This window comes from Pipistrellus hanaki (assembly GCF_964339955.1).
Source record: "Pipistrellus hanaki genome assembly, chromosome: 15".
Lineage (NCBI taxonomy): Eukaryota > Metazoa > Chordata > Mammalia > Chiroptera > Vespertilionidae > Pipistrellus > Pipistrellus hanaki.
Window position 1 is genome coordinate 42095545 of NC_140517.1, and position 13777 is coordinate 42109321.

At 60.2% G+C, this 13777-nt stretch overlaps 2 protein-coding genes across 3 annotated transcripts; both read left to right on the forward strand.

Moving 5' to 3' along the window:
• The first annotated feature begins 2962 nt into the window (after positions 1 to 2962).
• On the forward strand, positions 2963 to 7286 carry LOC311610277 (interferon-inducible GTPase 5). Of its 2 annotated transcripts, none has more exons than XM_084861336.1 (2): positions 2963 to 3876; positions 5668 to 7286. In XM_084861336.1, exons 1-2 carry the CDS (start codon positions 3860 to 3862, stop codon positions 7184 to 7186), a joined length of 1536 nt encoding a protein of 511 aa, XP_084717462.1. In that variant the 5' UTR covers positions 2963 to 3859; the 3' UTR covers positions 7187 to 7286. The 2 variants fall into 2 exon arrangements, with proteins under 2 accessions (XP_084717462.1, XP_084717463.1); XM_084861337.1 differs by having other exon boundaries at positions 3854 to 4167.
• A 3123-nt stretch (positions 7287 to 10409) lies between these two features.
• Positions 10410 to 12682, forward strand: LOC311633807 (interferon-inducible GTPase 5-like; the record flags this gene model as incomplete). The annotated part of the gene is made up of 2 exons (XM_084906837.1): positions 10410 to 11106; positions 12021 to 12682. The coding sequence occupies 2 exons, from the start codon at positions 10410 to 10412 to the stop codon at positions 12680 to 12682; spliced, it is 1359 nt and encodes a 452-aa protein (XP_084762963.1).
• Between the last annotated feature and the right edge of the window lie 1095 nt (positions 12683 to 13777).

The window sequence follows — 13777 nt, forward strand, 5'->3', positions numbered from 1 at the left end:
CCCAGTGCCCCAGCTCACACCCCACACTGCCCAGTGTCCGAGGTCACATCCCACACTGCCCAGTGCCCGAGGTCACACCCACACTGCCCAGTGTCCGAGGTCACACCCCACACTGCCCAGTGCCCGAGCTCACACCCACACTGCCCAGTGCCCCAGCTCACACCCCACAGCTGCCTGAGATGAGGGGAACATGCCCCACGTGCCCAGCCACCCCCAGGACCTCCAGGGCGGAAGCCTGGAGTGGCTGAAGACACTGTGAAACTCCCCCTTCCCCCTCCCCCTCCACTGACAGGGAGGAGGCCCCCTCCCTGTGGCCCCAATAAAACATGAAAACTGAAAACAAAAGGTGAGAAATGGTGAGCTGGCCTGGCCGGTGTGGTTCAGGGCATCATCCTATGTTTGGAGAAAGTTGCCAGTTTGATTCCGGGTCAGGGCACAGGCCTGGGTTCGGGCTCCACCATCTCCAGTGGGAGGCATGCAGGAGGCAGCCCGTTCTCACATCATGTTTCTCTCTCCCTCTCCCTCCGTCTCTCTTAAAAAATTAATTAATTAAAGTTATATAAAAAAAAGAAATGGTGAGTCGCGGTTCAAGCCCCAGCTTCTACTCCCTTCCCCCTGACTCTCATCATCCTTCCCCAGGCCAGGGTCTCTGCACATCCCCTCTCCCCTGCAGGTTCCATGGAGAAGTCAGCGCAATTACTTCAGTCCTTGAACTTGTCGGTGGAAGGGTGCTGGGGTGAAGGAACCCAGTGCAGTTCATTGATTAAGAGGTAAGGCCAGCCCTGACCAGTGTGGCTCAGTGGATAGAGGGTGGGCCTGCAGACGGAAGGGTCCCGGGTTCGATTCTGGTCAAGGGCATGTACCTTGGTTGTGGGCACATCCCCAATAGGAGATGTGCAGGAGGCAGCTGATTGATGTTTCTCTCTCATCAATGTTTCTAGCTCTCTATCCCTCTCCCTTCCTCTCTGTAAAAAAATCAATAAAATTAAAATAAAAAAGAAAGAGGCAAGGCCAGATTGGCCTTTAGTAGTTCTTCTTCTTCTTCTTCAAATATTTTTTTAAAGGATATGATGTCATGCCTTTATTTATTTATTTTATTTTTTTAAATATATTTTATTGATTTTTTTTACAGAGAGGAAGAGAGAGGGATAGAGAGTTAGAAACACTGATGAGAGAGAAACATCAATCAGCTGCCTCTTGCACACCCCCTACTGGGGATGTTCCTGCAACCAAGGTATGTGCCCTTGACCCGAATCGAACCCGGGACCCTTCAGTCCGCAAGCCAATGCTCTATCCACTGAGCCAAACCGGTTTCGGCATCTTTAAATATTATATTGATTTCAGGGAGGAAGGGAGAGATGAGAGAGAATCATTGATCGGCTGCCTCCTGCACACCCCACAATGGGGATCAAGCCCACAACCTGGGCATGTGCCCTCACCGGGAATCAAACCGTGACCTCCTGGTTCATAGGTCGACGCTTAACCACTGAGCCACACCACCCAGCTGAGTGCTTCCTCCTGAGCCCGACCTCTGCGCCTCTGCCTGGGCGCCTGTTCCTCTCTGCGGGCTGAGCCTGACTCCCAGCCTCCCCTCGGCCTCCTTCCTTCAGGAAACAGCCCTGTCCTGCCTCCCTGGCCCTCTGCAGGCAGCAGCTCAGGGCTCTGCCCGGGGCTGCCTATGTTTTTATAATGCCTGTTTTTTCTAGAATACTAAAATAGTTGAAAAAACACTGAAAATCTATCTAAAGGGTATATTAAAATTCATTCTTTTGAGTTAAAAATGTTTTATTTATATCAAACAGAATTGATTATAATTTTATTTTGGCATAAGTTAATTAAAAACTGTTTAACCTCCTCATCTGGTCTAGAGGACTGTAAAGCCTGAAAACCCTCTCATTTAAAAACACAACGGATGAGTTTGTTTCCATCAAAGCCAGGGCACACTTTTTCCCCTGGTGTCTGGGCATGGCACTGGTCCTTACTTAAAATGTTGAGATTTTGTTCATTCAAATATCATGGATTTTTGCGTTAATTTTTATTTTTAAAAAAGCATTACATTAAACTATTCTTTTTAAAAATATATATTTTATCGATTTTTTTTTTTTTTTTTTTTTTTTTTTTTTTACAGAGAGGAAGGGAGAGGGAAAGAGAATTAGAAACATTAATCAGCTGCCTCCTGCACACCTCCAACTGGGGATGTGCCCACAACCAAGGTACATGCTCTTGACCAGAATCGAACCTGGGACCTTTCAGTCTGCAGGCTGATGCTCTTTCCACTGAGCCAAACCGGTTAGGGCACATGAATCTATTCTTTATTGAGCTTCTGTTCCCCTTTAATTTTGCAGCCAGGGCAGTGTCTCACTTGTTGGCCTCAGCCCTGGCCCCTGCTCTAATCAAGTTGTACCCCTGATCCCCACCTCACTCCTGGCCCCCTCTCACGACTCTCCTCAGAGGCCTTTGGTTCTCTCCCAGGTACCAGGTGAGTGAGTCCTTCTAGAACTCGCTCCCCCATCACGCTGCTCCAGCCACACCAGCCACCACGCCTCTCCCAGCCACACAGGCCCGGCTCTGCCTCGGGGCCTTCGCCCTCCCGTGCCGTCTGCCCGGACTGCTTTCCCCTCGTGTCCACATGGCTTGTTTCCTCACTTCCTGCAGCTCCCTGCTCAAATAGAACGTCCCCTTCTCATAGGGCTCCTCCCAGAACATTCTGTCAGACGTAATGCGCTCCCTCCCCCGAATCATCTGGCTATTCAGTGGCCTGCAGGGATGATCTGTTATCTCTCCAGAGTCTGTGGGGTGGTTGGGCTCCGCTGGATGGTTCTTCTGCTCCCAGGTGGTGTTGGCTGGGACCACTCTTGTGGCTGCATTCAGCTGGAGCGCCACGGGGGCTGGCATGTTCTAGAAGGCTTCAGGCTCCGCTCCCTGTGGCCTGCCTCTCCCCAGGGTCTCTCCAGCCGGGGGGCGGGATCTCTCTCTTCGTGGTAGCTCGAGACTCTGAGGAGCTGTGGAGACAGAGGCTTCAGTGAGGGGAGCTGGGGTCCCCCCAGGGGCCTAGGTCTCTGACTGTTGGTCCCTAGACCTTCAGCTCCTTCCCGGTGCAGGTCGGTCCCCACCCTTTGACCCCATCTCAGCTCCGTATCTCTCCACTCCTCCGTGACCGGTGCCTCTGACGCTATTTTGCTCTGGTTCCTTCTGGCGTGGTCTCTCGTCCATTGTAACGTCCTGCCCGATTCTCCCTTGTTTTTCCCTTGGGGAGTCTTTCTTCCCACCCCACTTCCCCCTTTCTTGGGGGCAGGGGCTTTGCCTCTTTTCTTTCACGTCTCTCCCTACTCCCATCTCCCTCTTTGTCTCACTGCTGCCACTTAAAGCGATGAGAGGAGAGAGCAGAATGGAGAAAGGCATCCGGGAGAATCAGCACTGAGCTGGGACTTGAAGGACAGGTTGGAGATGGTGTGTGTGTGTGTGTGTGTGTGTGTGTGTGGCGGGGGTGTAGGAGAGGATGTGAAAACTCAGGGGGTGAGGAGGCCAGAGTCATGGGGCCTGGACAGCAGCTGCTGAACTGGGTGTGGATGCTGCCCAGCTGACCCCATGGGCACGAGTCCTGCAGGACTAGGCAGGGCCGCTGCAGTGGGGTTTCTGAGCCGGCCTCTCCCCTGCGCTTCCTGTGGTCCCAGCAGTGCTGGCTCAGCTAAATCCCCTCCCTCCCCACAGGGGCGGGTGAGTAGATGGCTCGGAGAGGGGAAGGAGAGGGGAAAAGGAACAGTTTGTTTCGGGAACTGAGTCCCTGACGGAGGAGAGGCAGAGGGCGGGTGCTGAGCGGGGCCAGGCCCTCAGACACCGGGACGATGTCCTGGGCGTCATGGCGACCACGGGCAGGTCTGGAACCAATCTGGGTGTTAGGAAGAGCTCTCGCTGGGCCCCTTAAGGGGGCCAGGGCCCAGAGTGACTGACATTGGCCCCACGCGTAGCTGGGGGGTGGGGTCCCTGCCCCAGGGTAGAACCCCACCCCCTGACATCACTGTCCCATTATTGCACGTGGGCTGGCTGACCAATAAGCTGCGGCTGGCTATGGTGGGTCCTAGCAACGGGGTCTGGCCCCGGGCTAACAGGAGAGGAGAGCCTGTCAGTGGGGAGCGTGTGAGGGGAGGAGGAGAGCCTACAGGGCAGGTGAGCGTCCCCAGGGCAGTCGCTGGGGCCTGTGGGTGCAGCTTCCCCTCCCAACGCCACCCCGGGGCCCTGGGTCTGTCTGCCCCTGGCCGCTGGTGGCCCAGGCTCCACACCTGAGACGGGAGTGGGGGTGGGGGGGGAGGGGAAGAGAAGGGAGGGAATGGGCCTAGGGTGGGACTGGCCGACCTGGCATGGGGTCGGACCTGGTGGAAGAACGCAATAGGGACACATCTCTGTGGGTCGGGGGATGGAGGTGGAGACGGGGGCAGCCAAGGAGACAAGGTGGAAGGGGGGGGGAGACGGCTGCCAGAGGCAGAGCCGCTCCTCAGAGGGGCAAGGAGCCGGGCCCTGGGAGTGAGGCCTGGTGGTGGCTCGGAGCAGAGGCTGAGCCTCAGTGACGGGAATGTGGTTGTCTCTCCCAAGGTTCTCTGAAGAGTCTTAGTCAGTGAGGAAGTGTGTCTTAGAGGCGATGGCCCCGAAGACAGTGTGACTGGGAAGAGGGAGGGCCAGGGCAGCTCCCAGGTGAGGAGGACGGACCCTAGAGGCCCTGGCGGGCTCCAGGGCGTGGGGGGGCCTTGGCCTGGCGAGGCCACGGCAGGGCTGGGCGTCCAATGAGGGGACCCTGGCCGGTGTGGGGGCTTCTCCCGCCTGCTGGGCCCAGGCTGTCCTCACAGTGAGCCTGGAGACAGACCCCGGAGGCAGGCAGGGTCCCCGCATCCGTGCGGACACGGCAGCCGAGGCTCAGAGAGGGCAGGGGCTCGCTCAAGGCCACGCAGCTGGAAATATTAATATTGACAATAGCACAGGCCGCCTGCTCCGGGCCAGGCGCCACTTTAAGTGCTCTGTGTGACTGACTAGTGAGATTCTTAACAACCTGAGGAGTGGCGGCCTGCAGAGGAGAAAAGGGAGGCAGAGCATTAAGGAACCTGCCCCAAATCGCTCAGGGGCCTGTGGCAGAGCCAGGACCCGACCCCGGAGGGCCACTGTCCTTGCCTGGCCCGGGAGCTGGGCGGAAGCCGGGCGGAAGCCCTCTCCCTGGCCGGCCTGGCTGCCTCACTGGCAGGCCCAGCCCGGAAGAGAGAGGCAGGGCGCCTAGATCAAGCGGTGTTAAGGCTTTCAACCGTGCTGGCAGCTAAGCACCAGGCCAAGAGCCGGGCCTCTTAGGTGCAGGGCCTCGTGTGACTCCGCAGGTCACACGGCCCACGAAACTGCCCCCTTCCCCCGGGGTTACCCCAAGACTCCTCGGGAGGCAGGCCAGCCCCTGTGTCCGGGGCCGGAGAAGCAAGCAGGCTCAGAGAGGTGCCTGTTCCGCCTCGTTAGGGGCAGAGATGGGATGTGAGGCTGGGCCTGCCGGACTCCAAGGCCCCCCACCTCCTTCCTTCCCAGAATGTCCCCCAGGGAGTGTGGGAAGGAAAGGGCTGTGGGGAGCCCGAGAGGCCCTCCTCACATCCTCTGTGTCTCTCTCTCTTTCTCTCTCTCTCTCCCCCCACCCCGCCCCAGGCCCGGAAGGCGAAAAGGCTCCCTTCTCCCCGAGAAGCCAGGACCAGCCGGTCCGTGCCTCGCCCATCGGCCCTCTGAACCACCACCGGTCGCCATGGCCACCTCCAAGTGCCCCGGCGGGGAGGAGGAGACCACCATCCTCATGGCCAAGGAAGAGCTGGAGGCCCTGCGCAGCGCGTTCGAGTCCGGGGACATCCCGCAGGCCGCGTCCCGCCTGCGGGAGCTGCTGGCCACGACGGAGAGCTCCCGCCTGGAGGTGGGCGTGACGGGCGAGTCGGGCGCCGGCAAGTCGTCGCTCATCAACGCGCTGCGGGGCCTGAGCGCCGAGGACCCGGGCGCCGCGCTCACGGGCGTCGTGGAGACCACGATGCAGCCGTCGTCCTACCCGCACCCGCAGTTCCCCGACGTGACGCTGTGGGACCTGCCGGGCGCCGGCTGCCCGGGCTGCCCCGCCGACAAGTACCTGAAGCAGGTGGACTTCGGCCGCTACGACTTCTTCCTGCTGGTGTCGCCGCGCCGCTGCGGCGCCGTGGAGACGCGCCTGGCCACCGAGATCCTGCGCCAGGGCAAGAAGTTCTACTTCGTGCGCACCAAGGTGGACGAGGACCTGGCGGCCTCGCGCAGCCAGCGGCCGTCGGGCTTCAGCGAGGCGGCGGTGCTGCAGGAGATCCGCGAGCACTGCGCCGAGCGGCTGCGCGCCGCCGCGGGCCTGGCCGAGCCGCGCATCTTCCTCGTGTCCAACCTGTGGCCGGGCCGCTTCGACTTCCCGCTGCTGCTGGCCACCTGGGAGCGCGACCTGCCGGCGCACCGGCGCCACGCGGGGCTGCTGTCGCTGCCGGACATCTCGCTGGAGGCGCTGCAGCGCAAGAAGGACATGCTGCAGGAGCAGGTGCTCAAGACGGCGCTGGTGTCCGGCGTCATCCAGGCGCTGCCCGTGCCCGGCCTGGCCGCCGCCTACGACGACGCGCTGCTCATCCGCTCGCTGCGCGGCTACCACCGCAGCTTCGGCCTGGACGAGGACTCGCTGGCCAAGCTGGCCGAGCAGGTGGGCAAGCAGGCGGGCGACCTGCGCTCCGTCATCCGCTCGCCGCTGGCCAGCGAGGTGTCCCCCGAGGCCGTGCTGCGGCTCTACTCGCAGTCGTCGGACGGCGCCATGCGCGTGGCGCGCGCCTTCGAGCGGGGCATCCCCGTGTTCGGCACGCTGGTGGCCGGCGGCATCAGCTTCGGCACCGTCTACACCATGCTGCAGGGCTGCCTCAACGAGATGGCGGAGGACGCGCAGCGCGTGCGCATCAAGGCGCTGGAGGACGAGGAGGAGGACGAGGAGGAGGCGGCGGCGGCGCCTGGAGGCAGCGGCGGGCTCAGCCTGGAGGCGGCGGGCGACGGCGGCCCGGAGAAGGGCGGGGCCCCCGGGGAGGGCGGCGGCGAGGACGCCCCGCTGTCCACCCGCCGCAAGCTGGGCCTCCTGCTCAAGTACATCCTGGACAGCTGGAAGAGGCGGGACCTGGAGGAGAAGTGAGAGCGCAGCCCCCCGACCCCCCTGCCTCGCCCCACGAACCTTAAAACAAAGCCAGCCAGCCAAACGCCAAAGGCCCCTGTGGTGGTGTCTGTGCGCCGAGGGGCTGAGGGTGGTGCAGGGCGGAGGGAGGGGCAGGGCCGGCCCTCTAGGGGGAGAAGGGGGTGGGCAGGGGAGAATGGGGTGGGAGGGCCAGCCGGGAAGCAGGTGGGGTCTCCCGAGTGGAAGAGGGATTCACTCAACGGGGACAGGAATTGATTCTGGGGGCGGGGAAGGGGGGGAGGTTCAAGGGATGGGTGGTGGGCCTAGGGCTCATTGGTGGTCTCTCTCCCTGGCCCCTAAGTGGCCCCGGGGGATGTGTGGGGTGACAGGGCAGCCCAGCCTGGATGTAAGACAAAGACAAGTGTCGACCTACGAGGGTGGCTGAGCGGGGGTCAGTGCCCGCCGAGGTGCTTATTTTAGTTGCAAGGTCATTCACATCCCTTTCTGAGAACCCTTGGTCCTGAAGGCTGCCTCTGGAGGGGGGAGGGGCAGCCAATCGGTGCCCAGGATTGGCACAATGGAGCCTAGCAACCAACCGGTTAAGCAGAGGTGGGCAGATGGACATCCTGGGCCTGTGAGTGATGGTGGGCCGGGAGGCCAGCCGAGGGCGCCCCATGGCCCCTGGGCTGGCCTTGGTGCAGAGGTGGTGGGAGGGGGTGGGGCAGGCGGTTTCTCTGAGCATCAAAGCAGAGAGAATGGTCGGAAAGACTGTATGTTGATAAGCGAGCTGTGTGCTGGCTGGGAGGAATCCTGGCGAGTCTCCATGATATTGACGCCATGTGTCTGAGGTAGAGAGTAGTTTGCTGAAACGGGGTTACCTGTGTGCGTGTGCGTGTGGGTGTGCGTGTGAGAATACTGGGATTGTGCTGAAAGGCCCTGAGTGTGAATGATGGCGACTGTGTCGGGATCTGAAAGCTGCACGTGACTGTGAGTGACAGGAAACGTGCACACACGTCTGGACCAGGCACCCAGTGAAACCAAACTCCTTGGCTGGTTCAAGGATCACATGATTGCAATCGAAGGTCTCCCAGGCTGGGGTTCTGGACAGGGTGGCTTGCCCGGGCTTCTGTGGGCTTGGACAGGGTGAGGGAAGGGTCAGGCTAAGCTGCAGAGAAGGTGAGTTCCCAGGAGTTCACCGAGGGCTCAGGAGGGTACGAGGCCGGTGGCAAAGCGGGGACGGTGGTGCCGGGAGCCGGCCTCACACAGGTGCTCACACACTCCCCGTGGGTTCCCAGGAGCTGGTGATGGTTCTTGCCTCATCTGGGGGCCTCAAATGATCCCTAACCCAGGAAACAGCTGACTCCGAGGTCCGCTTTAACCTGGACCATTAAAGGGGTGCTGACGCTCTTGGCTTTGCCAGAGGGTCCCTCTTCCCAGAGGCCTCACATTCACTGCCTTGCCGGGACTACGGGGGCCCACATGGGTCTTTCTGCACCAGAAAGTGTGTGGGGATCATGGTGGGGAAATCCCAGGTCCCAGATGTGTAAGACATAATCCTTTCCAAATCCACTCTCACACCACAGCTCACTCCTTCTACCTGTGGGCCCTCAGACGTCACTCTAACACAGGACTCTCTGGCCCAGGGGCCAGGATGCAGAGGGGGTGTGAGTAGGGAGTGCTCGCACCACACTGGGCCGAAGGGTCGCTTCTGTCTCCAGCCAGTCGCATGTCGTGGCCCTCCTGCCTCATCTCTCCACTCCCCATCTCCCACCTACACATCCGGAGCCTCTGCTCAGCTCAGGTCTCGCCCCTCCACCCAGTTCCTGCTCCAGCCCCTTCCTCACCTCATCTCCCAGGCTCTAGACTCCCTCCCCATGAGGCCACAGGAGGACTCACCATTCATGGCAGACTGCTCCCTGGCTGCTCAAACCCTTCCCATGGCTCCCACAGATAAAGATCAAGCTCAGCCCGTCCCGAGCCCCGCCCCCGCTGGCCCTGCCTGAGCCCCGTCAGCAGTAAGACCCGGGCCTTCCTGCAACAGCAGAGCTGGGAGGCTGCGAGGAGCCCTCTCTCCACCTGCAGGTGAGGAGGCGGCACCCACCCTCAGGGGTGTAGGAAACAAAGGCGGCAGAGGGGGCATGGCTTGCTTAGCGCCGCCTGGCAAGTCCCAGGCGCGGCAGGGACTAGACGCAGTCGTGCAAGTCCACGTCAGCGCTGGCAGCCCGTCCATCCCATGACTGAGGACTCCAAGCCCAGAGGCAGATCCGGGGTGCTGGGTGCACTGAGGCTCCGGAGCAGACGAGCCCTCAGAAGCCAGGCCGCGAGGTGGGCAATGTTTCCACAAACGCACCAGGTTCCCTGGGTCTCTCTTCCTGGCGTTGGAACCGCAGCACCCAGAGGCCCTGGCGCACGAGGCGCTGCATCAGGGGACACACACAGGGGAAGCGCCAGGAGGGGCCGGTCCATGTCCTGTCTCTCCCTCTGTAAAACGGGGACTTCATGAAGTGATGCATGTGTTTGGACAGAGGCTGGCCCAGAGCAAACAGTAAATACACTGTTAGCGATGATGAGGGGGTCTAGCTCTTCATCACGGATCTATGCTTTTTTTTTTTTTTTTAATATATATATTTTATTGATTTTTTACAGAGAGGAAGGGAGAGAGATAGAGAGCTAGAAACGTCGATGGGAGAGAAACATCGACCAACTGCCTCTTGCACACCCTCTACCCGGGATGTGCCCACAGCCAACATACATGCCCCTGACCGGAATCGAACCTGGGACCTTTCAGTCCGCAGACCGACGCTCTACCACTGAGCCAAATCACTTTCAGCTTAATCACTGACCTATGTTGATTGTAGTGCCTGGTGCAGGGTTATTTAAGAATTGGAATTGTAGGATCTCGAGACCAAAGTCCCAGCCCCACCCCCACACACTAGCTGGAGGCCTCGAGCCAGGGCGCTCTCCGCTCACTGCTGAATGTGGATCGTAAGGGGATCGATCTCTTTTGGCCCTTGGGGACTCGATGATACCCTGCAGCAGGGCAGGGACAGTAAAGCACTTGGCCCCGGGCTGGGATACATACGGTCACGCTCGGTACCATTACTGCTCATGCTGTGACTGCCCACGTCTGGGGCTTGCTGAGGGCTGGAGAGGAGAGAGGGCAGCTCGGGGTGAAAGCACTGCTTTGCCTGTCCTGCCAAAGGTCACCAAGTCCCAAAGACGTGGAACGGGGGTCAGGCAGGCCATGGCCAGCCAGCTTTTCCAGTCCAAGATATCACAGCTCTCCATGGACTCGGGGGCTCTCAAGGAGACCTTCGAGGCGGGGAACCTGCCAGTGGTGGCCGCCAAGCTGCAGGCCACGCTCCAGGCGCTGGAGAACGTCAAGCTGGACATCGGCGTCACCGGGAGAACAGGCTCGGGCAAGTCCACCTTCGTCAACGCCATCCGGGGGCTGGGAGATGAGGACCCCAGCTCGGCCGGCACGGGCGTGGTGGAAATGACGGTGGAGCCCACGCCGTACCCGCACCCCAAGTACCACAACGTCAACATCTGGGACCTGCCGGGCATCGACACGCCCGCCTTCCAGGCCGACGCGTACCTGCAGCGGGTGCTGGCAGACCGCTACGACTTCTTCGTCATCATCACCTCGGACCTCTTCACGGCCGGCCACGGCCAGCTGGCCCGCGGGCTCCTGCAGCGGGGCAAGGCCTTCCACCTCGTCCGCTCCAAGGTGGACGTGGACGTGGCGGCCTCCAGCCGCCGCCGCCCCAGGGCCTTCTCGGAGGCGAGGGTGCTCAGCCAGATCCGGGAGGACTGCTGGCAGCGGCTGAAAGGTGAGGTGCCCCCTCCGGGGGTCCTGGGGGTGGGTGGATCCTTGGGGGACTACCGGCCTCTCCCCCTTTGTCTTCCAGCTGAGACTCAGAGTGGGGAACGGGCCACCTAAGGTCACACGGGGAGGCTGAACGAGGCCTCTCAGGGCCATGCATACTGCCAGCTCAGCCCATCAGTGACCTACACTGGGACGGACAAGCCCTCCCGGTTCTTAGGATGGCAGATGCTCGCCCTTCAGCAGCAGCCATCGGGGACACTGAAAAGATGCAGGTCTACTACTCACAGGACCTGGCCTCACACACAGCACCCCCGGGGCCACGCAGCGAGGGCGCAGAGAGCAGTGGGCCTGGGTGCTGCTTTTACTGGGCCTCGGGTTCCGGCGTTAAATGTAAGAGCAGGAACAGAAGGCGCAGGAGGAGAAAACAAGTAGCCCAGGGGGTGAGATATCAAAACCCACCAAGTTCTCTAACACAGGGCGGGGAGGAGGCTGGCCAGCCTGTCTATTCCAGACAGCCCTCTTTGACACGGATGCCTCCTCAGTCAAAGCTTAAGTCAGGCGCGTGTGTTACAAAAAAGCCAACGTCAGGCCTCACGCTCCATTTCCTGAGCTTTGGCACTTCTCAGTCACAGCGACAGAGGCCCGATCACGTGCATCAAGGAAGGACATAGTATGTATTGGCTTGTGTGCTAGTTGCCAGGCAAGCGGTGCCAACGCTATGCAGATGCTGGCGCCTATGGCTGGTGGCACCAACGTTCACTGAGGGCTCAGCACAGGTCACACAACTCAGTTCACGACCACAACTTCCTTACCAAGTAGGTAAAACGATCACCTTCATTTTACAGACCAGTGGCGAGGTTTGGCAGCTTGCTCAAGGCAACACAGGTAGCCAGGCTCCTGCCTGAACCCAGGCAGCCTGGCTCCAGGGCCCACACTCCTCAGCCACAGGCTGCGTGGGCTCCTGGCACGCGCGTGAGCCCAGGTAGCTGTCAGGCCCGCGGCTGCTCTGGCGTGGAGGCCACTGACCGGTGCTCTTGCCTCCTGCAGCGGAGGGCCTGAACAGCCCCAAGATCTTCCTGCTGTCCATGTTTGAGCTGGCCAAGTACGACTTCTGCCTGCTGGAGGAATCGATGGTGGAGGGAGTGGAGAGCCACAAGCAGCATGCACTCGTGGTGGCCCTGCCCACCGTCTGCAAGGCCATCCTGGAGAAGAAGGAGGCCTCGCTGCGGAAGCACGTCTGGCTGGTGGCCGCGGTGGCCTGTGGCATCACCCCGGGTCCTGTGCCAGGCGTACAGGACGTGGCGTGTGACCTCGACCGGCTCACGCACGCCCTGGAAGGCTACCACCACGGCTTTGGCCTGGATGAGGACTCCCTCGCGAGGCTGGCCGAGCAGACGGGCCAGCCCCTGCACGGATTCCTGGAGGCAATAGAGGGCCCGAGGGCCACGGTCACCAGGGAGCAGGTGGTGAACCTGCTGGGCCAGGCCTCCAGGGACGCCTCCATGTTCACCCAGGAGCTCCTCAACGTGCCCATCCTGGGCGCCCTGGCAACCTGCGGCATCTCCTTTGCCACCGTCTACCAGATGCTCCGCATGTCCCTGGACGCGGCGGCCGAGGACGCCCACACGCTGATCAAGACCTTCCAACACACCAGTGAGCATAGGCTCTCAGAGAATACCAACCAATGACCAGCCTCCGCCCAGGCCGGCGGGGGTGGCAGGAAGGGCGTGGTCTGCCTCCAGGCTGGGGGTGTGGGGACGAGAAGATCAAGGTCCGACTCTCCTGACGCAGCCCGTGTGCTGTCTCGTGTTCTTGTGCTCCGGGTCTTGTGCCCTCTGGAGCCATTGCCCCCTGCCCACTTCCCCACTTTGCAACCCACCAACCAGCAGCCCCCTGGGAAGGGGCAGGGGATGGGCCATGGACAAGAGCTCAGTTGTCTGCCTGGAGAGGCCGTTAGGAGCGCCTGGGCAGGTTGGGGGGTGGCAAAGATGCAAAAGCATTTCTCTAAGAGGGCAGCGGGTGTCACAGGATCCTCTGAAGGATCCCAGGGCTCCTTAAGGAAGGTCAGCAAGTGGCAAGGCCAGAGCCTGGTCTGGGCGTCACACCTCCCAGACTGCAGCCCTCCCAGAGAGCGGCAGAGTCCCCACTTCCGGCCAGACCTTGCCTGGCCTCAGTGCTTTCTTCAGCTGTGCTTTTTCTTGACAGACTCCGATTCCCATGACATGGACATCAGGACTCTCTGGGTCCGCCCAAGGGCGGGGGAAGCCAGGGAGACTGAGAAGGGGCATGGTGCGGTGGTAGACATGAGACTAGCTGGGTAGACTAGAACCGACTGCTTTATGGAAGGGTGGAGTGGCATGATTTGACAGGACTAATTTGGGATGTGGGTGGGGTGACCAGACCAATTCAGAGACATACTTTGTGAAATACTGAGATTATATCCTGTATTTAGCTTAGCAGATGAGAGAGTACTAACTGAACTGTATGGTGTATTTAACTGGGGGTAGGTCTGGGTTTAAATGAAAAGTAGGGACCATTTAAAAAAATTTTTTTTTAAATAATGGGAACATACCTGAGGGACCATTTTTTAAAGAGCAGATGAGGTTTATAGGGAAAGGAAGCCAACATATTTAACCAACAGCAGGTTAATCATGTGGGTCTGAGTATTTGAACACAGCCGGACTGGCTTCAGCCACGGGGAAGCACTATATTTAACCAACTGCACCGAACTAGGAACATGCTCTATTGCTAACCAGGTGATAAGCTAGGCGTTGTATTTAGGC